The 27,093-nt window shown below is 41.4% G+C and overlaps 1 protein-coding gene across 1 annotated transcript; it reads right to left on the bottom strand.

The window, feature by feature from the left end:
* Positions 1-214: 214 nt before the first annotated feature.
* On the bottom strand, positions 215-22,407 carry LOC115177972 (myosin heavy chain, fast skeletal muscle-like). Its single transcript, XM_029738975.1, has 40 exons — positions 22,370-22,407; positions 22,016-22,243; positions 21,532-21,678; positions 21,179-21,335; positions 20,132-20,159; positions 19,775-19,883; positions 19,571-19,663; positions 19,335-19,395; positions 19,053-19,151; positions 18,626-18,729; positions 18,083-18,221; positions 17,219-17,337; positions 16,901-17,050; positions 16,636-16,806; positions 16,117-16,420; positions 15,715-15,779; positions 15,534-15,621; positions 15,308-15,425; positions 15,037-15,160; positions 12,553-12,689; positions 11,821-12,076; positions 11,377-11,619; positions 10,932-11,108; positions 10,690-10,835; positions 10,422-10,512; positions 9,690-10,079; positions 9,442-9,568; positions 9,107-9,225; positions 8,722-8,918; positions 8,400-8,583; positions 8,098-8,263; positions 7,825-7,949; positions 7,352-7,660; positions 6,927-7,130; positions 5,129-5,254; positions 4,825-4,995; positions 1,448-1,552; positions 1,272-1,367; positions 699-830; positions 215-347 (listed from the first exon to the last, which is right to left on the bottom strand). The coding sequence occupies exons 2-40, from the start codon at positions 22,229-22,231 to the stop codon at positions 327-329; spliced, it is 5,814 nt and encodes a 1,937-aa protein (XP_029594835.1). The 5' UTR covers positions 22,232-22,243; positions 22,370-22,407; the 3' UTR covers positions 215-326.
* Positions 22,408-27,093: the final 4,686 nt, after the last annotated feature.

The raw sequence follows: 27,093 nt of genomic DNA on the forward strand, positions 1-27,093 counted from the left end.
GATATTTAGCTGGTCAGTCCTTAGATCCATAGCTCAGTCTATTAATTTGAGTGTTTACATTTCTCCAGCCTAATCCCTCAGCTGATGTGAACGCTTTGTTGGGGTACCACTTTGTTGTTGTTTGAATCCCAGATTGCTCCTTTAATTAAAGTACAATATTTTATGGTATTAAAAAGCTGTTTGCTGAGTAATAAGTCCACAGTCACAAAGGAAGTGTATGTAGATCCACATGTTTTTAATCAATGCTCAACATTTCACCATGAAAATCATATTTTATGCAACACAGGAAAATGGTAAGACTTTGATCTTCAATACTTTGGTCTTGTTTATTCAGCAGCTTCTTTTCCCTGTAAGAAGAAAGATATAATATAATGGAACAGTAATAATAATGAACATGATAAATATATGGATAGAATATAATGGATCAGTAATAATAATGAACATGATAGACTTGGATAGAATATAATGGATCAAGTCTTTAATGCTCAGTGCTCAGCTTGGATTTTAGATGTTGAAGTACTAACTGAATTACTCTTATTAGATTGTTTAGCCCTTCCTGAAATGTTCTTCTTAGAGATCTTCAATACAGTTGAGTGTAAAAGGTCAGTATTGACCTCTGTGAAGACTGAATCATAGGTGGTGTTGATGTGTTCATATCTGAACATGAGTCAGGTACAGGTTTAGCAGCAGTTCTGTACCTTTCCAGAGTCACGGGTCTTGGCTCTGAGCTTGTTGACCTGAGTCTCAGCGATGTCAGCACGCTCCTCAGCCTCCTCCAGCTCATGCTGAACCTTCCTGAACTTAGACATGTGCTGGTTTGCTGCTTCCTCCTGGGTGAGGAAAAGAGAGGGAGAGCAGAACATCAGTATTTAAAGTTTGATGCTTCAGGTAGCAAATTAATATTCTGTTATTAAAGGTATTTAAAAATAAAATAACAGATTTAGGATAACAATGTATACAGGAAGATAGAGAAAGTGAGTGGCAGAACGGGGGATCAAACCGCTGCCTCCAGCACAATCACTAGACCAGCCCCCGGTGCAGCAAATTAATATTCAACCCCTCTCCTTTAAGTTGGTAACACATAGGCATAGGAGGCACTCAGAAATGTGTATAATTTCATCAGGAATTACTTGCACTATCAATTGTCATTGTTGAGTGATGTGCTGTAGCAACACTTACTTCAAACTACATTTTATGGACATTAAGTTTTGTAATGGATTTTTTGTCTTGAATGTTTGCATTCAGAGTATTTGACTAAGTCTGTGACTCACCGCTTCCTCAGCCTGCCTCTTGTAGGCCTTCACTTTCATCTGCAGCTTATCTACCAGGTCCTGAAGTCTGTTAACGTTCTTCTTATCCTCCTCAGTCTGTGGGAGAAGATCAAAGAATCAATGTCCCATAGTTATATACACAAACCTGTCTGTGTAAAGAATGCACTTTCTCTTACCTGGTAAGTGAGCTCCTTGACTCTGCGCTCATACTTGCGGACTCCCTTGACAGCATCTACACCTCTTCTCTGCTCTGCCTCCACCTCAGTCTCGAGCTCACGCACCTTTGTGGAACAAATACATTTAGGCATTTGTTTGAGGTCTAGAATCAGATGTAACAAATCATTGTTAAACAGAGGTATAGTCTTCTACCCAGTCGAGGAGGCACAATTGTTGTCTGTTCTATGTCATTTTCAAGTGGTTCCCAAAGTGCAATTTCAATTTTACATTTGTTTATTTTACATTTAGTTATGTTTGCTAGCAACAACAGATGAAACTACCAAGGATCTGTGGAACAAGATTAGAAGGTCCAATACAATACAATGTAATATTATTAATCCACTATTTATGTTCTTAACCCTCAAATGTACAACACGGGTGTGGAAGGCTCACAGGGATACTGGTAGGCACAGTGTTACAACAATGACCAATTGTTTCAACTCAATTCCCATTTTATTTGTAATACATATGACTTTTTATAAAATTTAGCATGCATTTAGTGGTATATGAAGCAGTACCAGTATGACCACTGGAGGCCACTGTTTAAATGTGAGCAGGGTTTGCCATGTTGCGGTTTTCCAACAAAATGTGTCTACTTTGAAAACGATGTTGCGGGGTTTTGGGTTACTTCTAAATTACATCGCTGCAGCCATAGCATTTTTCTTTAAAATATATAGATGTAAACCAGGAGCTCCCGATTGGCGCAGCGGTCTAAGGCACTGCATCTCAGTGCTTGAGGCGTTACTACAGACACCCTTGTTCGATTCTAGGCTGTATCACAACGGGCCGTGATAAGGAGTCTCATAGCCTTTTGGTAGGCTGTCATTGTAAATAAGAATATGTTCTTAACTGACTTGCCAAGTTAAATAAAGGTTACATATATCTTTTTTAACTTAACATGTTTCCCATATCAATAAAGCCCTTTGAATTGAATTGAGTGGTGGGGAGGTGGAGGGACAGATGGGTGTGAAGGCACGTGAATTGAGTGGTGGGGAGGTGGAGGGACAGATGGGTGTGAAGGCACGTGAATTGAGTGGTGGGGAGGTGGAGGGACAGATGGGTGTGAAGGCACGTGAATTGAGTGGTGGGGAGGTGGAGGGACAGATGGGTGTGAAGGCACGTGAATTGAGTGGTGGGGAGGTGGAGGGACAGATGGGTGTGAAGGCACGTGAATTGAGTGGTGGGGAGGTGGAGGGACAGATGGGTGTGAAGGCACGTCATAACTTCTTACCAGTTGTAGGTAGGCAATTTAGATTGTCATTATGGGGACACCTATTTTCAACCCTTTTCCCATAAAACATATTAACGCGTTAGAACTGATGTGCATCAAGAAATAAGGCGACAAAGCACAGGAAAACGACTTTAGGCGCTCTAGAGCGCATTAGATACATTTGGTCGGAGGTGATTTAAACAGCGTTCTAATGTCGGCTTTGTTTATAACAAGCAACATATTTTACGCATGTACAGTTCTTGGGTCTGGAGTGGCGCGCGAGTGGACATTTTAGATTGAAGTTATGGAAATATGTGCCTCTGTAAAGGGGAAAAGTCCACAATGAAACTGACAGTAATTAGCCTATTAATTTCGATGCCTATGTAGGGTACTGTAGCCTACCATTTGATACAATAAATGTGTTGAAATGATGACGTCACTGGAGTAATTGCAAATCTTGTGTAGCCTGCCTGGCGCTGGCAAAATAATTAATAAATAGCGTTGTGTTCCTATTCAATTATTAATTACCATGTTTAGTTACTGAAATTTGATGTTGAAAATTGTGATCAGGGTCACAGTTCTATAGTAATTGCCAATTATCTGTTGTGAGAATGCATTACACTGAAGGTAACAGATTAGACTACAGGTAAAAAATAAAGTTCTCTCAATTTTCATCCCTCAAACTCTACTGTTGGTATGATCTATAGTTATGCACATACACATAAGGGATTTATTGACAATCATAGAAGTCAAACAAGTTAACATCTATTGATTGAAAATTACCTGGCGAGTATAATTATATTTTCTCTTGCAACATATTCAAATTCCTTTATCAGTCACATTAGCTCACAAGAATGATGATTTAAATGTACCAACTCCTCTCTTGCTGTAGATTTTATTTTTTTTTGGGGGGGGGCTAGTTTTCAGGACTTATGGGCGGGTTTTGTGTTGTCATTGGTCTATAAATTTTATCTGGACCTGGTAACCCTGGTTGTGACATTATTTCAATTATGGGCTCGCGCTGTTGACAGAAGTTTGTCAAGTGAGTCAACAGCAAGACAAAAGCAGCTAAATGAATACATTTTGATGTATTTATTTTGAAGGTAAGCGAATGGAGAAACACTCTGGGATATGGTGCAATGTTTCCGGAGTATGTACATATGTTTGTTAAGATGTTATGTTTTCATGTTTTTATGAAATTATGAAAGTCCTCCAGCCTACAAGCTAATTTAGCCGTTAGAGTGCTAGCTGGTAGCCCCGCATAACAACGCTAGCTTCCCTAGTAACGGCCCTTTTGCAGCAGAGTGAATGAGACATGTAGCTGATAGCGCTCTGGAGAGAGAAATTAAACGTGACTAGATGTAAATAAAATATTACTATGAGATAAATTGGATCAATGTGTGTTTATGTATCAGAAATTCTATTATTATTTGTTTTATTATTATAATTAATATTGATTATATTAATTGAATAGCAGTTTAGAAATGTCCAAGCCTAAATGAAGCAACTAGATAAATACATTTTTATATCTTGAATTTATTTGAAAGTCTTGGCTCCAATTCTTCTCAACTCCACTACATAAGTGTAACACATTCCCAACGTTTTTGATTTGAACATAATTGCACTGTATTTTATTTTGTATTTATTTAACCTTTATTTAACTAGGCAAGTCAGTTAAGAACACATACTTATTTACAATGACGCCCTACCAAAAGGCAAAAGACCTCTGCGGGGACAGGGGCTGGGATTAAACATGAAAAATGAATAACATATAAATATAGGACAAAACACATCACGACAAGAGACAACACAACGCTACATAAAGAGAGACAAATTTAAGCTTTATAATGTTCTTTACCAGGGTCCGAGACTTGATTAGTCTAACCATGCACTGCAGAAGTAATAGTAAAACTGCTTGGATGCTATTTTTTTATCACACTAATGTAAGAGTTGCGTTCTGATGTTATGAAGGGGCCCCCGATGCAAAGAAGTTAGGGATCCCCTGATCTAGGTGGTTCATTGAGAGAAAAAGTAATTAAACAGTGCTTCTGTGTATTTTACATGATCAAATACTTTGCCAGCAATCAGTCTTTCAGTCCACCCTAATCCACCCTGCTGATAACTCACCCTGGACTCCAGTTTCTGGAGCTGTTTCTTGCCTCCCTTCATGGCCAGATTCTCAGCCTCATCCAGGCGGTGCTGCAGGTCCTTGACTGTGACCTCCAGGTTCTTCTTCATCCTCTCCAGGTGAGAGCTGGTGTCTTGCTCCTTCTTCAGCTCCTCAGCCATCATAGCCGCCTGGAAAAGTAGTTTGTTTAATTCATGCAACAATTGGCACCAATCATAACGTCTGAGATCTTTGTTGTGCTTAACCAGCCCAGCTATCATTGGCCTTAGGGACAAATCAAGTTGATGTAATTCAAGGACTCACGTCAGTGATGGCCTTCTTGGCCTTCTCCTCTGCATTCCTGGCCTCCTGGACGATGTCGTCCACCTCTCCCTGCACCTGCACCAGGTCAGTCTCCAGCTTCTTCTTGGTGTTCAGAAGGCTGGTGTTCTGAAGGAGGAAACAAGACGATTTGTTTGACTCTTAATAACTCTTATTGGTAGGGGGCAGTATTTTCACGTTCGGATGAAATACGTGCCCATATTAAACTGCCTCCTACTCAAACTCAGAAGCTAGGATATGCATATTATTAGTTGATTTGGATAGAAAACACTGAAGTTTCTAAAACTGTTTGAATGATGTCTGTGAGTATAACAGAACTCATATGGCAGGCAAAAACCTGACGAAAAATCCTACCAGGAAGTGGAAATCTGATGGGTGGACTCTTTTCAAGTCATTGCCTATCGAACACACAGTGACTCAGTAATCATTGTGCACTTCCTAAGGCTTCCACTAGATGTCAACAGTCTTTAGAAAGTTGTTTGAGGCGTCTATGACGAACAGAGATCGAACAAGAAGGCTGGGAAGTTGATGACCCATCAGTTCATTGGCGCGCATTCACGCGAGAGGTAGCTCTGTTCCAAAACGTTTTTCAAGACACTGGTTTCGTCCGGTTGGAATATTACTGAATTTTCACATTCTAAAGGCCCTAAAGATTGATGTTTTACAACGTTTGACATGTTTGGGAGCCGTAGGAAGTGTCATGTTACAGCAGAGATCCTCAGTTTTCAATAAAGAGGGTGTAGAAGGCCAAGAAATGGTCAGAGAGGGCACTTCCTGTATAGAATCTTCTCAGGTTTTTGCCTGCCATATGAGTTCTGTTATACTCACAGACACCATTCAAACAGTTTTAGAAACTTTAGGGTGTTTTCTATCCAAATCAAACAATTATATGCATATTCTAGTTTCTGGGCAGTAGTAATAACCAGATTAAATCGGGTACGTTTTTTATCCGGCCGTGCAAATACTGCCCCCTACCCTAGAGAGGTTAATATTTTAGATGACTCCAAAATGGCGGGTATCTGTATTGCGTAGTGTATTTTTCTGAGTGCAGTACTCAGATTTTTGCAAAGTGTGCTTTCCCAGTAAAGTTATTTAGAAATCTTTCACAGCGTTAGCATAAAGAAGATGTTCATCTATAATTCTTTGAATGACAGTTTAATATTTTATCAATGTTTATGACGAGTATTTTTGTAAATTGTAGTGCTGTATATATTTTCTGAACGTCACAAATATTTTCTGAACATCACACGCCAATGTAAAATGCTGTTTTTAGATATATATATTAACTTTATCGAACAAAAAATGCATGTATTGTGTATCATGATGTCCTAAGAGTGTCATCTGATGAAGATCATCAAAGGTTAGTGCTTCATTTAGCTGTGTTTTGAGTTTGTGACATATATGCTTGCTTGGAAAATGGCTGTGTGGCTATTTGTGTCTATGTACTCTCCTAACATAATCTAATGTTTTGTTTTCGCTGTACAGCCTTTTTGAAATTCGACAACGTGGTTCTATTCAGGAGAAGTGTATCTATAAAATGGTGTAAAATAGTCCTATATTTGAGAAATTGAAATTATTAGATTTGTGGTTTTGAATCTGGCGCTCTGATTTTTCACTGGCTATTGTCGAACTCAGTCCCGGTGACGGGATCTGTAGTACTAAGAACCTACAAGCACAAGCCTGAAATTATGAAAGTCTAAGAGGAAGAACTGTTGATTTCCAGATGTGTTTAAACGATATGCTTGGTTGATTTTCATTAGAAATGGCTTTTGACAGATACCTGGGAGTGCAGCAGTCCAACGCGTTCGCTGGCGTCTACCAGCTCAGTCTCAGCCACTTTGCGGCCTCTCTCTGTCTGCTCCAGAGCAACTCTCAGCTCCTCGATTTCAGCCATCATCAGACCGTTTCTACGTTCCACCATGGCTGCCTGCTCCTTCATGTCCTCTGCTACGCGAACGGCATCGTCAAGGTGCAATTGGGCATCCTGGGGTTCACAATGACATAGGTTCATTAGGACTTGTGGATGAAGGGGTGATAGAATGGGCGGTAAAAATGTTCATTGGGAAGAATTTACTCAATATCCCTACCTTTCTACAGTATATAGTTCAATCTATTCAATTCCTCTGTTCTATTCTTTTCTACAGATTCACAAACAAATCCCTCTCCATGTTCAGGTGTTTGAACCTGATGTCCCAGTCCCTTTACCTTGAGCTGTCCCTGGACGTTCCTCAGCTGTTTCTGGGCCTCAGAGGCCATCCTGTTGGAGTGGCTCAGCTGGATCTCCATCTCGTTAAGGTCTCCCTCCATCTTCTTCTTCACCCTCAGGGCATCATTCCTGCTCCTGACCTCAGAGTCCAGGGTGCTCTGCATGGAGTCAACCATCCTCTGGCTGTTCCTCTTGATCTGCTCCATCTCCTCATCCTTCTCAGCAATCTTCCTGTCCACCTCACCCTTGATCTGGTTCAGCTCCAGCTGCACACGCAGAATCTTGGATTCCTCGTGCTCCAGTGTTCCCTGGACAAACAGAAGCAGTCAGGCCAATTGTGTTCCATACATTTGGATGTAGGAATTATATATACAGTGTGACTACAATAAACTCCAATACAGGGATCATTGGACTGTAGCTGGCATTGGCTAGTGTAACACTGTTTTCCCCATCAAACAGCTGTAGTTTGTACCTCAGCCTCCTCCAGAGCGGTCTGGATCTCAGACTTCTCTGTCTCCACGGTCTTCTTGGCCTTCTCCAGCTCATGGATGCTCTTGCCAGTCTCTCCAATCTGCTCAGTCAGGTCAGAGATCTCCTCTGCACACACACACACGAGAAGTTTAGACTTTGGCGATATCCACTGAAAATCTCCCATGTTGACATTGAATCATGATAACAGTTTATTAACAGTAAATCATCTTGCTAATAAAACATAAGCCAAATAGAATTGCTGCCAAATGCTCACGTTGCAGGTTCTTGTTCTCTCTCTTCAGAGTCTCCAGATGATCCAGAGCCTCCTCGTAGGAGTTCTTCATCTTGAAGAGTTCAGTGCTCATGGAGCGAGCCTCCTTCTGAGCTCCTTCCAGCTCTGCCTGACCCTCCTCATACTTCTGCTTCCACTCTGCCAGAACCTAGCGAAATACATGGGATTTTCATCAGAAGTCATTGATGAAGAGTTTTAAATTAGAAATATTCTACAATTATACTACAATTGATCATATAGCAGTCAGTAAATATCAGCCTATGGTAAGGTTTATTCATTTTCACCTTGTCAAAGTTCCTCTGCTTCTTGTCGAGGTTGGCAGCCAATGCGTTGGCTCTCTCAACATCAATCATGAGGTCCTCCACCTCTCCCTGCAGCCTCTGCTTGGTCTTCTCCAGGGAGGCGCACTTGGAGTTGGTCGCCTCAATGGTCTCCTCAGCATCCTGCAGACGCTGGGCCAGCTTCTTCCTGTTGGACAACAGAGGATGGTTTTATGTTGCGAAAACAAATGTTACAATACATATTGTTGACATCACATTTTCTCAGAGCCCCCTACTACCCTCACAATCACACCATATCTGAGTTTTTCTGTTGTGTGCGACTCACTTGGCCTCCTCCAGCTCCTCTGTGCGCTGGATAGCATCAGTTTCATACTTAGTCCTCCACTGAGCCACCTCACTGTTGGCCTTGGACATGCCGCGTTGCAGCTCTGCCTTGGCCTCTTGCTCCTCCTCAAACTGCTCCCTCAGGAGGTCACAGTCATGGCGGGCAGACTGGACACCGTGAGCCAGTGCATTTTTAGCCTGTGAGAAAGAAAGAGAAAATGCAAAGAGATGAGAGAGAGAGTCAAACAAGTGAAAGTAGGAGTCTTCAAGGATGGAGAGACAGTAGGGGTCTCTGAGGGTGGGGAGACAGTAGGAGTCTCTGAGGGTGGTTTATTCACCGTCTATGTATAGAAATGGCTCTAAACTTTCCATCTTGGGTCCCTTACCTTGACCTCCTCCTCAATCGCCCTCTTCAGCTCCTCCACCTGCTGGGTGAAGGCCTGTTTTCCTCTGGTCAACTGAGACACCAGGGCTTCCTTCTCCTCCAGCTGGCGGCCAAACTCACCTGCAGGGACAGAGGGACATCTTGTTAATGACATCTCTGTTTTCTAAGATTGAAAATGTATTTTAATGTATCATAGGGCAATGTTGTTCGGTGGTGAATAGTACAGTAGAAACTATGTGGACCAGTGGAGGCTCCTCAGAAGAAGTGGATACAGCCCACAATACTTTGTGTTTTACTGAAGGAAAGCATTGGGTTGCTGTTCATTGTTGATGGTACCATTTTCTGTCAGGAGTCTGGCCCTCTGTCCGCTGATGTCGTTGATCTGTCGAACATTCTCATCATTCTTAGTCTTGAGCTCACTCAGCTGGTCCTCAAGAGTACGGCACATCTTCTCCAGATTGCCCTGTTAGTGAAACATGTTCCATCATTACTTTATATATGTGACTCCTGTCAACTTCAGGTCAATTGAATGTTAATGTAGTTGACCCTCCTCAACACTTCTTGACCAAATCATCACTACTCACCTTAGCCTTGGCGACAGCCTCCATGTTGCTAGAGAGGTCATCAATCTCCATCTTGTATTCGCTCTTCTCCTTCTCCAGCTTCTGCTTGACGCGCTGCAGGTTGTCGATCTGCTCCCCGAGCTCAGCCACACTGTCAGCCTGCTTCTTGCGCAGAGCGGCAGCTGTGGCCTCATGCTGCAGGGTGGACTCTTCAAGATCACGACGCAGCTTCTGGAACTCAGCCTCACGCTTCTTGTTCATCTCAATCTGAGCAGCAGTGGCGCCTCCGGCCTCCTCCAGCCTCTCACTGATCTCCTCAAGTTCCCTGGAGAGATCGGCCCTCTGCTTCTCAACCTTAGCCCTGGCAGCACGCTCAGCCTCAATTTCCTCCTCCAGCTCCTCAATACGGGCCTAGAACAGGGGGCAGGAGCAGGGGGGATCAACACTGCAATACAGTTGAAACAGTTGAACCTCACAAAATAAAGATAGTACGTATATTTTTCATAAATGTGTTACAACATTGACAGTTACACTAATTTATTCAGTAGACAGCGTTCCATGCAGGAACAAAAACACAATATTAAGAAGCACCATCTTTACAACATTTGGAAGCACCAGCAAACAGCATCACCTTCCAACCTACTCAGCCATCAGGAGCCACCAAGGATTTTTTTTTGCTACCAGAGTAATGTTTCACATGAAATGATTCAGGTGTTTGCTTTTCTGTACTGGAGCTTATATCCTGTACTGTACCTGGAGTTCCTTGATCTTCTTCTGCAGCTGAGCTCCCAGAGACTGCTCATCCTCAATCTTGCTGAGGAGCTGGGTGGTCTCAAACTCCTTCCTAAGAAACACAGACACGTTGATTGCAGAGTTCGTTTTGGTTTGATATTAAGGCAGAGTATCATACCATTCACTTTGTTTGTAAGAATCTCCATGGAAATGCTAATTCATAATTACAATAATTAGTCAAGAACAACCATTATAGCAGCTAATACTGTAGTCATTTGTTTGTGTTTACTTCTTGATTTTCTCATCAGCTTGCTGCTTGTCATTCTCCAGGTCCATTATGGACTCCTGGGCCAGTTTCAGATCTCCCTCCAGCTTTCTCTTGGATCTCTCAAGGTCCATGCGGAGCTTCTTCTCTTGCTCCAGGGAACCCTCAAGCTGGAAGATAAAATCACATATATTGTTAAAATCTAAATAACTTAAGATAATATCATTTTACATACTATCATGGCCAAAATGTCCAACTCCACTCACGTCATCCACTTGCTGTTCCAGCTTGGTCTTGGCCTTGGTCAGAGTGTTGACTTTGTCCTCCTCTGCCTGCAGGTCATCCAGTGTCTGCTGGTGGGCCTCTTGGAGGGCTTTCTTCTCCTTGGTCAGCTTGGCAACACTCTCATCCATAGACGCCATCTCCTCTGTCAGGTTTTTAACCTGTAAATGGCCACAACATAATTATACTTCACCATAAAGGGGAGATTTAGTTTGTTATATATTGCATTCATTTAATTTAGATTAGAAATGTGTCAACAATTACTGCACTATAGATTCAACACTAGATGGGAAGTTCCCCACAACTGAAATTCTACTATTGTGTCTTCATTTTTCCTGCACCCATAATACAACTTGAATTCAATTTCTGTTAAGCTATGTTTTGAGTTGATTATTTTTTGGTTAGACTGTCTATGGTAAAACACAATACCTTGTTTTCAGTGGCGTGCTTCTCTTTCTCAACTTTGGCCAGGGTGAGCTCCAGGTCATCAATGTCCTTCTTCAGCTCAGAGCACTCATCCTCCAGCTTCCTCTTCTTGGCAGTCAACTCAGCATTGATCTCCTCCTCATCCTCCAGCCTCTCGGTCGTCTCTTTGAGTTTGGCCTCCAGCTGGATCTTGCTCTTGATGAGCCCCTCGCACCTTTCCTCAGCATCGTTCAGACTCTCTCCTTCCTGGTTTCAGAACAGGAGGAAGAATCAGAGGCCTCACTTTAGTGAAAGATGTCAGAGAAAATCAATAGAAATTCATGAAACATATCCAGCATATAACATGGGCAATAGAAATGTGAGTTAGCCACATACTTTACAGAGTGTTTGTGTGTGTGTATTCATGTGTGTGTAAATGTGCCCATTTGAGGGTCGTTTTTCACTCACAGATGCTATTTGGAGTGCCAGGTCGTTCTTCTCCTGCGTCAGGGCCACCAACTTCTCCTCCATTTGCTTCTTTGTGGCCAGAGCCTTGGCCAGGTCTGCTGTCATCTTATCATAGTTCTCCTTCATGTTGGCCAGCTCCTTCTCAGTCTCAGCACTCTGCAGCAGGGGCTTGATCTTGAAGTACAACTTCATCCATGGCCAGGTTTTCACATTCATGAATGAGCGGATGTTGTACTGGATGGAGTAAATTGATTCTCTGGTTGACAGAAAGGACAGAATGGCATGGTGAGTGACATGCTTGAAGCTACATTCTGTGATGAGATGAACAACAAAACAGAACCACCTGCCACTGTTTGTTTACAGCTGAGGAAGGGGGCTAGGGAAATGTAACCCCTCTTAAATTCATAGACAGCTCTCAAGATGCAAGGACTTACGGGTCATGCATGCTACTGTAAGCTCATGCATTTTATATACTTCAAGAATGGATATTTAAATGCCACACATGTAAATGACAATTGAACAGCCAAATCCCAGACTGCAGCCATAAAGCTAGAATCCTTAGTTGCTACATCCATTTCTGGACTAAATTAATTAACCCAAAAGCTTTAGTAGACCATTATAAGATGTACTTTCTCATTCTGAACAACTCACAGCATATACAGTATGTAATCATAATGCATTAGATACAGGTCGTTGACAGAAAGCTTTGCCAGGATGTCTACTATTCCTCACCTCCTCTCCATCATCTTGCTAAACTCTCTCCTCATGAGGAATCCACGGCTGAGAGCCTGGACCATGCCGACCAGAGTGGCCAGCTTCTCGTCTCTCATCTCCTCCAGGACACCCAGCAGACCGGCTTTGAAGAACACCTGAGACACAGGTTAACATGGTCAATGGAACCACAGATGGTGACAGATAGAAAAGGTTGAATCAAAAGAGGGGAACAACACCACTACATTGATTTAAACATTAACTTTGTAATGCTTACAAACAAACCATGTGATAGGTTGTTTCTAAGTTGTTAGTTATTGTACAGTGCCTTCAGAAAGTATTCACAGCCCTCAACTTTTTCCAGCCTGAATTTAAAATGGATTACATTGAGATTTTGTGTCACTGGCCTTCACACAATAGCCCATAATGTCAAAGTGGAATTATGTTTTTAGACACATTTTTACGAATTAAGTAATTTGAAATGAAAAGCTGAAATGTCTTCGGTCAATAAGTATCCAACCCCTTTGTTTTGGCAAGCCTAAATAAGTTCAGGAGTAAAAATGTGCTTAACAAGTCACATTATAAGTTGCATGGACTTACTCTGTGTGCAATAATAGCGTTTAACATGATTTTTTAATGACTACCTCATCTCTATACCCCACACATACAATTATCTGTAAGGTCCCTCAGTCGAGCAGTGAATTTCAAACACAGATTCAGCCACAAAGACCAGGGAGGTTTAACCAATGCCTCGCAAAGAAAGGCACCTATTGGTAGATGGGTAAAGTTATCGATTACACTTTGGATGGTGTATCAATACACCTAGTAACTACAAATATATAGGCATCCTTCCTAATTCAGTTGCCAGAGAGGAAGGAAACCGCTCAGGGATTTCACCATGAGGGGAATGGTGACTTTAAAACAGAGTTTAATGGCTGTGATAGGAGAAAACTGAGGATGGATCAACAAAATTGTAGTTACTCCACAACGCTAACGTAAATGACAGAGTGAAAAGAAGAAAGCCTGTATAGATTAAAAATATTCCAAAACATGCATCCTGTTTGCAATAAGGCACTAAAGTAAAACTGCAAAAGAATGTGGCAAAGAAATGTACTTTAAGTCCTGAATACAAAGCATTATGTTTGGGGCAAATCCAACACATCACTGAGTACCACTCTTCATTTTTTCAAGCATGGTGGTGGCTGCATCATGTTGTGGGTATGCTTGTTGTTGACAAAAACTAGGGAGTTTTTTTAACGATAAAAAGTAACGGAGCACAGGCAAAAACCCTAGAGGAAAATCTGGATCAGTCTGCTTGCCAAAATGCACTGTGTCACATCCTGACCATAGTAAGATGTGATTTTCTATGGTAGAGTAGGTCAGGGCGTGATAGGGGGTGTTTTGTTTTTCTATGTTTTCTATTTCTATGTTTAAGTTCTAGTTTTTCTATTTCTATGTTGTTGTTTTTTGGGTTGATCTCCAATTGGAGGCAGCTGGTCCTCGTTGCCTCTGATTGGATATCATATTTAAGTAGGGTTTTTTTCCACCTGTGTTTGTGGGCAGTTATTTTCTGTTTAGTCTTTGTACCTGACAGAACTGTATTTCTGATCGTTTGCTTTTTGTTATTTTGTCTTTTAGTATTTTTGAGTTAATAAATATCATAATGAGCACTCAACACGCTGCGTTTTGGTCCCCTCTATACAACACCTGTTACACACTGGGAGACAAATTCACCTTTCAGCAGGACAATAACCCAAAGCAGAAGGAAACATCTACACTGGAGTTGTAACCAAAACGACATTGAATGTTCCTGAGTGGCAAAGCTACAGTTTTGACTTAAATCGGCATGAAAATATATGGCAAGACTTGAAAATGGCTGTCTAGCAATGATCAACAACCAGCTTGACAGAGCTTGAAGAATTGTTTAAAGAATAATGTACAATCCAGGTGTGGAAAGCTCTTGGAGACTTACCCAGAAAGGCTCACAGCTGTAATCGCTGCCAAAAGTAAGTCTAACATGTGTTGGCCCAGAGGGTTGAATACTTACATAATCATGTTTTATTTTTCATAATTGTTAGTTACAAACGTTCAAATTATTCTTCCACTTTGACATTAGAATATTTTGTGTCGCTCATTGACACCAAATCCCAATTAAATCACAGTTAAATCCCAACTTTTCACACAACAAAATGTGGAAAAAGTCAAGGGGTGTAATACTTTCTGAAGGCACTGTAGATAAATAATGTACACAGATACAGATAACTGCAGCCATACGACTATAACAAAATGCAAATGACAATGAGTTTAGTTTCTCTTCTATACTTGTCATGTATGACTTTGAAGAAAAAAACACTACAATGTTTTTCCACCTTTTCCATGAGTTAAATGAAGAAGAAAGAACAAAAGGATGGATAGATCACCTGGAGAGATTTTATATGGTACAGGTTTAAATTATTATTGAAGTTGTGTTTTGTTGTCAGCTTTTGCTGGGGGTATTTGACTGACCTTGGTGTGTCCAAACTTGTAATCCTCGTGATTCACATCAATGGACCCAAGCAGCTTCTCAGAAGCCTTCTTGTTGTCCATGAACTGGCCCTCAGGGATGACACTGGCATTCAGTACTTTGTACCTGAATGAGAAGACAGTTTTAAAGTATGTGAAGTTGTAATAAGTTGGTTATATTACATAAAAGGTAAACCAATTCTGATGCTGTGAAAACCCTTGGAGCAAATCTTTCTGTGTTTGTGCGTGTGTGCAGTTGTTTGTTTGCGTGTACCTCTGCTTGAAGTCAGCATAGATGATTCTGCTGGGGAAACCCTTTCTGCAGATCCTGATACCCTCCAGTACACCATTACACCTGAGCTGGTGGATAACCAGGAAGTTCTCCATCAGACCTGGTAAAACAAAACAAGTCTCTTTTAATATGCATACACTGGTTAAAGATTGGGATTGTTAAAGTCTGTACTGATGAGATGTAAAATTTAACTCAATATTTCTTGTACCTGGAGTCTTTGACTCGTTGGGGATCAGGCAGCGCACAAAGTGAGGATGAGTGCTCCTCAAGTTGGTCATCAGCTTATGTAAGTTCTCCTGTAAGAGAGTTACAAACCATTTTCTCAGACATCATTTATGATAATCAATGCACCTTTTGAAGGACTGAATATACACATTTCAAAAGCTCACCCTGAACTGGGAGGACACAGTCTGCATGGAACCACCCTTCTTCTTGCCTCCTTTCTTGGCTTTATCTGTTTAAATGGGGAAAAGTTAAAGATAACTAGAAAAGTACATTTCCTAGAGTGGGTGGAATAAATAGAATAATAACAAGAGTATGTAAGAAATCTAGAGGGGTCTTATCTTCAGCAAGCAGACTAATTAAACTTCACACTTAGCTAGAGGCAAATGTTGCCAATTAGATTGTGTAAAATAAGACTAATTGTATGATTAAATTAACCGAGTGTATGAGTAAATCAACCCAGTGATTAACCCTGAGAAATTGTGATACATTCAAAGACTTTAAAGAACATTTAGGTCTGAGTTGTAACTAGTGCTTAATTAAATCTTTTGACGTGATGCTGGTCTTACCCTCAGGTGGGGCAGCAGGATACAGGGCAGCCAGAATTTTGACTCCTGACTTCCCGTACAGCTGACAAACTGAGTCGTTCAGGGGATCCTTGTTCTTCTCCAGCCAGCCAGTGATGTTGTAGTCCACAGTACCGGCGTAGTGCACCAGGGAGAAGTGGGCCTCTGCCTTGCCTTTGGCAGGCTTGGGCTTCTCAAATGCCTTTGTTTTGCCAAGATGCTGGGTGTACAGCTTGTCCTTGAAGGTAGTGTCTGAAGACTTGGGGAACATGCACTCCTCTTCAAGGATGGAGAAGATGCCCAATGGCTTTATGAAAGAAAAGTATATCAAATGAGTGATACTAACATTTAGGATCACATTTATTCCTTTAGTAAACATGCTACTGTAGGATTATATTCATTTAGAGGCACATAATAGGAAACATATTGAGATCTCAATAGTCAGATGCTGATAATATCTCACACAGTGCTCCATTTGAGCGTTGCTGTTGAGGGCAATTATAATCCTCACAGACATCTTACCTTCTCAATAAGCTCAATGCAGGCAGCCAAGTCCATGCCAAAGTCAATGAAGGCCCAGACGATTCCCTCCTTCTTGTACTCCTCTTGCTCCAGGACGAACATGGTGTGGTTGAAAAACTGTTGCAGTTTCTCATTGGTGAAGTTGATGCACAGCTGCTCCATGCTGTTGTACTGTTGATGGAGTTTTAAAAGGCATCATTTCATCATACAAGGCTGTAATCCATCTCAGTCACAACTAATTGTCTTGTTCTGGTCTCATACTCACATCAAAGATCTCAAACCCGGCAATGTCGAGCACACCGATATAGAACTGCCTTGGATTCTTGGTGTCCAACATCTCATTGATACGGATGACCATCCACAAGAACATCCTCTCATAGATGGACTTGGCCAGAGCACTGACTGAGTTATTAACCTGCAATGATAATACCTCAAATTAATACATTAGCTATTGACCGTGTCTGGTGATAAGGTGATACGAGCTTGGGAAAAACAACAATACTATTCATAAAAAGCATACCACTCATCTCCATGAAAATTCCTGTGCTCAGAAAATGGTAGATGCTGTGTTTAGCAGTCTTACCTGAGCCACGGTCTGTCCCTTGGTCACATACTCATTGCCGACCTTCACTCTGGGGTAGCACAGAGCCTTCAACATCTCAGCTGAGTTCAGGCCCAGCAAGTAGCCAATTTTATCAGCCACTGGAGAGAGAAACAACAGACTCAGGGACACAAGATCGCTTTCTGGTGTCACACTGACAAAACAGTTTGGCTAACTTCTTTGTGGTTTAGGTTTTGATTCACCCTCATCCATCATTTCAAATAATTTCTGGAGGTGGGAATTTGGTCTCCAAAAATGATCTCCTGCCTGGCTTACTTTTGTTTATATATATATATATATATATCATTATTTTCTTTCCAATTTTTTTTACCCCTTTTTTCCCCAATTTCGTGATATTCAGTTGGTAGTTACAGTCTTGTCCCAGCGCTGCAACTCCCCTATGGACTCGGGAGAGGCGAAGGTCGAGAGCTATGTGTCCTTCGAAACAAGACCCTGCCAAGCCGCATTGCTTCTTGACATACTGCTCACTTAACCCGGATGTGTCGAAAGGAACACCATCCAGCTGGCATTCGAAGTCAGTTTGCAGGTACCCGGCCCACCGCTAGGAGTCGCTAGAGTGCGATAGGACAAGGAAATCCCGGCCGGCCAAACCCTCTCCTAACCCGGACGATTATGCGCCGCGTCATGGGTCTCCCGGTCACGGCCAGCTGTGACACAGCCTGGGATCGAACCCAGGGCTGTAGTGACACCTCAAGCACTCTGATGCCTTAGACCACTGCATTGATTTTCATGTGGCACTGTCTGTCTTAGGTGTTCTATTTCTATGTTGGCGTCTGGGAATGGGACTAATGTTCTACATATTGTATATCTATGAGTGGGACTCACCCTCTGTACCGTCTGGCTCGGCCTGCTCCTCACGCTGCTTCTGCTTGAATTTCATGTTGCCATGGTGCACTACAGCTCCTGTCAGCTTGTAGATGCCAATCTTCTCATCATTAGTGAAGCCCAGAATTGTAATGGCATCCTGGCATTAAAGAGGAAGTATAAAAGTGATGAACTGAACCATAGTTTGAACAGTTACACTACAGTTCTGTACTGCTCACTCCAGAACGAATGGGATAGATAGATTTGACTCTTGGCCAACACATTAGTCAATGACAGCACAAAATGAGTTTTACACAGTTCCACAGGGCACTTAGTGGCGCTCTCTTGTGGATGTCTTACATGTATGTGCCTCAAGGCGAAGTGTGAAGGCATGAAGAGTTCCTTGAGGCACATGTCTAACTAACATAAGGCATTTAGAATCAAACAAAAAATACATGAAAATTCCCAGCTGCCACCAAGTTGGATTTTCACAGCGCATTCAGTGTGTTTGGTGGTCCTACCTATTCTATATGTAGAGTTTGGTTAACCCTTTGTTTAACTCACATCTGTGGCATCCAGCTCTTCCTTGTCGTTGATGCTGGCCACAGCGATCTGACCCTGGCTGCACATGGGGAAGTCGTAGGGGTTGGTGGTGATGAGCGCCATTTCTGTGGACAACGGAGAACGGCTTGTCAGGTAAATCTCTGTCCTACTTTACAGTATCTCTCCCTCCTTTACTCAATAGATGGACTCAAGGATACATGTAGTATATAATGAATAGCATCAAAAGAGAAGACTGAGACTTGTGGACTAGTGCATCACAGTGCATTAGTTGATAGATATTTCTCAGAGACCTGACCCATGTCTAGATGCCTTGTTACCTTGGATGTAATCATTGTTATGTTATTCATATTGTGGATTATGAATATTTTGTATATAATCCATAGATGGGGGTGGGAAAGAATTCCTCTGAACCTCTACTTTGCCGTACCAACTATGTCAGGTTTGTGGCCTGTCATCATCTGGAAGAAGATGTGGTAGCCTCTCTCATCGGGCAGTTGGAAGGACACTCTGGACTTCTCCAGCAGATCTGAGAGAGAAAGGCAGTGAGTGAGTGAGTGAGTGAGTGAGTGAGTGAGTGAGTGAGTGAGTGAGTGAGTGAGTGAGTGAGTGAGTGAGTGAGTGAGTGAGTGAGTGACGAAATGATAAGATTTCCAAAAAATAATCTGTGTGAATTTAGGAAAGCATTGAGAAACAATCAATACCAACTCACAGGTCTCAATGTCAGCTTTAGCCAGTTTACCAGCTTGGAAGTGAATCCTGATGAATTTACCCTGTAGTAGAGCATGGGGATTAGAAATAGGCCAACAAATAAATCTAACATTTTACTTTGATAGACCCCTTTAAATGTTACAGTTTGTTGGACAGTTATTGACATCCCTATAGGGAACTACTGAATAATATTTTTCCAATATAAGGTAACTTCCACAGTTTGCCCTTCATACTTACAAAGCGAGACGAGTTGTCGTTCCTCACTGTCTTGGCATTACCATAAGCCTCCAGCAGAGGGTTAGCTGCAATGATCTGATCCTCAAGAGACCCCTGATTGAGACAAACACAAGTTACTCAGAACATGATTCACCACTGAAATGTCTTTTTCCACAGGAAACCAAACTGAAATGTGTTAAAAAGGCAAACATAAGAACAACCTACCTGCATTTTGTTGGGGTCTGCTTCCTTCTTGCCACCAGACACTGCAATGGTGGCAAAGTACTGGATGACACGCTTGGTGTTGACAGTCTTTCCTGCACCGGATTCTCCACTGGTTTATATAACAGAGAAAGAGGGGTTTTAGTTACATGTTTGTGTGTCAGATTGTCTTTCACCAAGAAATAGCATTGAAAAATACCTATTTTCTAACATAAGTAAATATTCCCTTTCATCGACTCGTTATTACACATAGCCTAATGCTCTAATCTATTCATATTGTCATGTATTTCATCACACCAACTGACCCAACTTATTACAATAGAAACACTTTCTCAAGTGACATTTTAGTAAACAACTTACGTAATCAGGACGGACTGGTTCTCCTTATCTGGAACCAAAAAACATATTGCTTATCATACTCAAGCAACATTATGGGGACATTATTTAATTCATAGCATCATCATGAATTTCATTTTTGAACATTTTCCATTCAAGGGTAGTGAAATCAGATATTCCCAGCAAACTGTTATTACCTAGACTAGAAAATAGTAGATACCTCTCTGAAGTATATTTTAATCTATCTATCTATCGGCACTTGTGGACATTTTTATGTATTGGTCTGTCTATCCATGTGAGAGACGCAGACTCTGTCTCAACCTTTAAGTCTTTACTGAAGAATAGGGCTTGGGTCAGTCTGTCTTATCTGGTATCCTGTGTGAACTTAAGTATTCTCTCTCTCTCTCTGAGGACCTGAGCCCTAGGACCATGCCTAGGGACTATGTGGCCTGATGACTCCTGGCTGTCCCTAGTCCACCTAGATGTGCTGCTGCGACAGTTTCAACGGTTCTGCCTCCGGCTATGGAACCCTAACCTGTTCACCGGATGTGCTACCTTGTCCTTGACCTGCTGTTTTTCGACTCTCTCTCTCTCCCGCACTCTCTCTCTCTCTCACGCCCTCTCTCTCTCTCTCTCTCTATACCGCACCTGCTATCTCGACCTCTGAATGCTCGGCTATGAAAAGCCAACTGACATTTACTCTTGAGGTACTGACCTGTTGCACCCTCTACAACCACTGTGATTTTTATTTGACCATGCTGGCTATCTATGAACGTTTGAACATCTTCAAGAACAATCTGGCCTTAATGGCCATATACTCTTATAATCTCTACCCGGCACAGCCAGAAGAGGACTGGGCACCCCTCAGAGACAGATTCCTCTCTAGGTCCTGCCTTTCTATGGAGTTTTTCTAGCAACAGTGCTTCTACATTTGCTTTGCTTGCTCTTTGGGGTTTTAGGCTGGGTTTTTGTATAAGCACTTTCTGACATCTGCTTATGTAAAAATCATTTTATAAATAAATGTGATTGATTGATCCATCCATCCATCCATCCATCCATGAGATATCGTACCAATCATCATGAACTGAAAGGCGTTGTCAGAGACGGAGAAGATATGGGGTGGAGCCTCCATCCTCTTCTTCCCTCTGTAGGCGTTGACAACCTCTTCGTCGTACACTGGGAGCCACTTGTAGGGGTTCACCGTGGCACAGAAGAGCCCAGAGTAGGTCTGGATGAAAGCATAATTAAATTAAAGTATTAACATAATCAGATGTACTTTTACCTGGATTTATGTGAGGATGTGGGTGTACTTTCGTATACTGATGTGGGTCTACTGAATTGATATCTTTTGGTTTCTACCATTCATTTATGTGTATATTATTTATCTTCATGTATGTGTGTGTTTGTATGTGCAGGCCTCTTACATAGATCATCCATGCTGCATAACGCTCTTTGAGGTTATACAACACAGACGCTTCATTCAGGTAGGTCATCATGGCCATGTCCTCAATCTTGTCGTACTTAGGGGGGTTCATCTCATAGATGTCTGCATCTTTGAACTCTTTTCCTTCCTGAAACAGTCAGACATATAGATTACATGCAGATCAAAGTGGACATGACTGAATGCTTTTTTGCTCATTAAATACAAGTTTAATCAGTAACAAAATGCATATCCACATTAATCCAACTACTTTGTTATCACCCACTGACACATAACTGGTGGTTTTTTACTAGTCAATAACAAAAAAATCCATGCCATTTTTAAATAGCAGTGATAAAAATGATGTACTTGAAGGGTATATTCTGCTTACAAAAAACATTTCTATTTCTTTGTTGATGCATTTAGTAGATTTTACAAGAATTAGAGTACACAAACTTGAAATTGAATACTTTTCATATCAGGCTTACCTCCTTAGTGCCGTCAGGTTTCGTGACTGTTACAGTACACTTCCCGTCGGCCCTGGCAGTGACCAGACCCTTAAGGTACAGCTCCACCTTGTCTGCCACATAGCAGGCGTTCTTTGAATCAAAGGGTGCGGCTTGTGCCTCCATCCTCTCCTTCTCAGACTTACGAAGGTATATGGCAGCTTTGCCGTAGATTTTCATCTCAGCGTCCGTACTCATGGTGACGGATAACTAGGAAAGAGATGAAACATTATTTACTCTGTGGTGCTTCCTCCCCAGTCAGCAGAGTTAGGTGAGTGGTATCTCTAACAGAATCTTCTCATCACTTTTTATGTGGAGACTCAAACCATGTCTCACCTTCTTTTCCCCTCCTACAGATGAATGTGTACTTCTTAGAAGGGCTAGAAAACATGTAACTCAATTATTACAGCCATGTCAAATTCAACTACAGTTGCAACTGGTAACTTTTATTTTAACTCACTTTACTAAGCATTCTTTCAGGAATTCAAATAAATATCCCTGAAAACCCAGTTACATTCTAGAACACCCTTTCAAGTGCAGGAGCACCACTTTTTACTGTAAATGAAAGTTACAGATTTGAAAAAAAACACATTTAAAGTAAAACACATAATAAAATATATATATATTTTTTTTATAAATGCCTCTTAATTGCATATTGTCAAATCTTACAAGAGACATGCAGAAGTCAATTCAAACAGTGCAGTTAGCTACTGCCTCAGATTCTACAAAGATGAGACAAATGTAGAAATCTAAAGAGGTGTAGAGGTCTTACCACAGTGGAAGAAGGTATCTGAATTAAGGATGCTGGGGCCTCAGCCTCCTTATATCTGGTTGGAAGTGCCAACCAGGCAAAAGTTAATTATGGACCACTCCGGGAAAGGAAATGTATTGACTGAGAGACCTCTGTGTGTCTGTCTCACTAGCTCCTCCCACTTCCAGGAACACCACACTCCCATTACATTACTTTTTAATGTCATATTTGTCTCTGAATAAGATTTCACTAAATTACTAATAATTATGACAATCAGAAATGTATTATTTCTCAAACTGATTCCAATGTTACTACCACTGACCCTCAAATACTGTAATGGAGTGAGTCCATGTTGCTCCACTACCACTTATACAGTTTTCATGAAAATCTAAGCCTTATTTAGTTCAACTTTAGTAGCAATAATCCTTATCAACCACTTCATATATATATACAGTACCAGTCAAAAGATTGGACACACCTACTCATTACAGGGTTTTTCTTTATTTTTACTATTGTCTACATTGTAGAATAATAGTGAAGACATCAAAACTATGAAATAACACATATGGAATCATCTAGTAACCAAAAAAGTGTTAAACAAATCAAAATATATTTTAGATTTGAGATTCTTCAAGGTAGCCACCCTTTGCCTTGATGACAGCTTTTCATACTCTTGGCATTCTCTCAACCAGCTTCATGGGGTAGTCACCTGGAATGCATTTCAATTAACAGGTGTGCCTTGTTAAAAGTTAATTTGTGGAATTTCTTTCCTTCTTAAAGTGTTTGAGCCAATTTGTTGAGTTGTGATAAGGTAGGGGTGATATACAGAAGATAGCCCTATTTGGTAAAAGACCATGTCCATATTACGGCAAGAGCATCTCAAATATGCAAAGAGAAATGACAGCCTATCAATACTTTAAGACATGCAGGTCAGTCAATACAGAAAATGTCAAGAACTTTTCAAGTCTCTTCAAGTGCATTCACAAAAAACATCAAGAGCTGTAATGAAACTAGCTCTCATGAGGACCGCCACAGGAAAGGAAGACCCAGAGTTACCTCTGCTTCAGAGAATAAGTTCATTAGAGTTACCAGCCTCAGATTGCAACCCAAATAAATGCTTCAGAGTTCAGTAACAGACATCTCAAAATCAACTGTTCAGAGGAGACTGTGTGAATCAGGCCTTCATGATCGAATTCCTGCAAAGAAACCACTATTAAAGGATACCAATAAGAAGAAGAGACTTGCTTGGGCCAAGAAACATGAGCAATGGACATTAGACCGGTGGAAATCTGTCCTTTGGTCTGATGAGTCCAAATTTGAGATTTTTGGTTCCAACCGCCATGTCTTTGTGAGACGCAGAGTAGGTGAACGGATGATCTCCGCATGTGTGGTTCCCACCGTGAAGGATGGTATTGAGTGTAGATTGATGAGGGACCTTTTTTTTAATCAATTTTAGAATAAGGCTTAAACGTAACATAATGTGGAAAAAGGGAAAGGGTCTGAACTTTCTGAATGCACTGTATATACAAAAGTATTTGGACATCCTTCAAATTAGTGGATTCGGCAATTCACCCACACCCATTGCTTACAGGTGTATAAAATCGAGCATACAGCCATGCAATCTCCATAGACAAACATTAACAGTAGAATGGCCTTACTGAAGAGCTCATTGACTTTCAACGTGGCACCCTCATAGAAATCCAACTTTCCAACAAGTCAGTTTGTCAAATTTGTGCCCTGCTAGAGCTGCCACAGTCTGGAAGTAAAGTCAGCACAAGAACTGTTCGTTGGGAGCTTCATGAAATGGGTTTCCATGGCCGAGCAGCTGCACACAAGCCTAAGATCACCATGCCCAACGCCAAGCGTTGGCTGGAGTTGTGTAAAGATTGCCGCCATTGGACTCTGGAGCAGTGGAAGCGCGTTCTATGGAATGATGAATCTCGCTTCATCATCTGGCAGTCCGACAGACTAATCTGAGTTTGGCGGAACGCTACCCGAATGCTTAGTGCCAACTGTAAAGTTTGGTGCAGGAGGAATAATTGTCTGGGGCTCTTTTTCATGGTTCGGGCTAATGATTTTTGGAATTAGATGGTCGAAGGCAGTCCACATACTTTTGGTCATTTAGTGTATTGCTCTTGTTTTGAATCTCTCCATGTTCATTATTATTAAACTCACAACTATACCTGCTTCCTGACTCCCTGCATCTCTGTTAAAACTCTCGTTTTAATATGATGAATCTATTCCTTTTTTTTTCTTTTTTTTTCAAAGCAAACATTAAACATCTTATAGTCAAAGCTTGGTGTAAAAGCAGGTGAGTTGGTTCTACTCTTTTTGTTTTGTGGTGGAAATCTAAAGGGGTCAAGAATTACATGTCAAGCCTCTTACCATAGATAAACAGTCTAGAAATGTTATATTAAAAAAATAATCATTATGAAGCTTACATTCAATTGCCCTTCCCTGTTGCACACAACAAGCTTCCATACCCCCTGTCACGAGGGGATTTATGGCTGATTTCAAACCTCAACCCTGTTCAGGTCCACCCTGTTACCTTATTTGGCACTTACTATAGTATTTCTTTATTTAACCTCTTGAGATGGTTAAACATGTGTTTTATTAAGTTGCACATGTGCTGTCTATGAAGGAATGTTAAACTTAGGCAAAATAAAATGTTTTCATTCGCCAAGTTTCACTACCCAAAAGGGACTCATTTCGTGGAATGACTCATGATCTATTAAAGATTCTCAAGGTGCTTTTATTTGTCTCACATTTCAGTTTGCTAAAACGGTCCAGTAGGATTCTTATGACTTACATAACACCAGTACAGTATTTCAACAATCTTTTCCACTCCTATTGCTGACAGCGATATAACTGCCTCAAACTTTTATTACACTCTGAAGTGAACTACTTAGCAGCTGAGCTGACTGCAATAATGACCTTTATTTATGACCTTTTCTGTTGGCCATACATTTTCTGAGCGATAACTGAGCTTCCCTCAGGGCAAAATGTGCATACCCTACAAAGGGCTAAATGTATGAAAATAAATGTGCCACAATATTCTCTATGCTCTGAAATGGCACACTGAGAGAACTCATCAAAACTCTGCTTGGATTTCGAGAGACACAATTTGATTGATACGAGTGGTATGAAACATTTTGTGATATCATATATTCTGAAATGGGGGGAAATGATGTGAATAAAGAATACACCCCCAAGTCAGGAAAGTTTACAAGCTGAACAAACATTAATGGAATGATGAGGTAAGGGACCTGTGGTCTGTAATGTGCAGAGCAGAGAACTTATTTTTACAGTGTAAAGATAGGAATACAAGAGGCCCTCTAAGAAATGAATTTAAGATAAAAGACTGCCTATTCTAACACAGATATCAGAGAGGGCAGTTATTACACCTTGAGTAGATACACATATGAAATACTCTACAGTTCTGGAACCTAATAAGTTTGGAACAAAACAACACAAAAAATTCCATTGGAAGTCCAGGAAGAGCAGGGGAGAGGTTGAACTATGATAACACACAGGTACTTAATGAAGAGCAGGGGGGTTAAACTATGATAACACACAGGTACTTAATGAAGAGCAGGGGGGTTAAACTATGATAACACACAGGTACTTAATGAAGAGTAGGGGAGTTGAACTCTGATCACACACAGGTACTTCATGAAGAGCAGGGGGGTTAAACTCTGATCACACACAGGTACTTCATGAAGAGCAGGGGGGTTAAACTCTGATAACACACAGGTACTTAATGAAGAGCAGGGGGGTTAAACTCTGATAACACACAGGTACTTAATGAGGAGCAGGGGGGGTTAAACTCTGATAACACACAGGTACTTAATGAAGTGTAGGGGGGATTGAAATCTATCACGCAGGTACTTAATGAAGAGCAGGGGGGTTGAACTCTGATATCACCATCTGGCAGTCCGACAGACTAATCTGAGTTTGGCGGATGCCAAGAGAACGTTACCTGCCCGAATGCATAGTGCCAATTATAAAGTTTGGTGGAGGAGGAATAATGGTCTGGGTCTGTTTTTCATGGTTCGGGCTAGGCCCCTTAGTTCCAGTAAAGGGAAATCTTAACACTACAGCATACAATGACATTCTAGACTATGCTGGGCTTACAACTTTGTGGGAACACTTTGGGGATGGCCCTTTCCTATTTCAGCATGACAATGCCCCCATGCATAAAGCGAGGTCCGTGTGGTGTGGAGACCGGTGTGGAAGAACTTGACTGGCCTGCACAGAGCCCTGACCTCAACCCCATCGAATACCTTTGTGATGAATTGGAACTCCGACA

Source organism: Salmo trutta, chromosome 38 (assembly GCF_901001165.1).
Source record: "Salmo trutta chromosome 38, fSalTru1.1, whole genome shotgun sequence".
NCBI lineage: Eukaryota > Metazoa > Chordata > Actinopteri > Salmoniformes > Salmonidae > Salmo > Salmo trutta.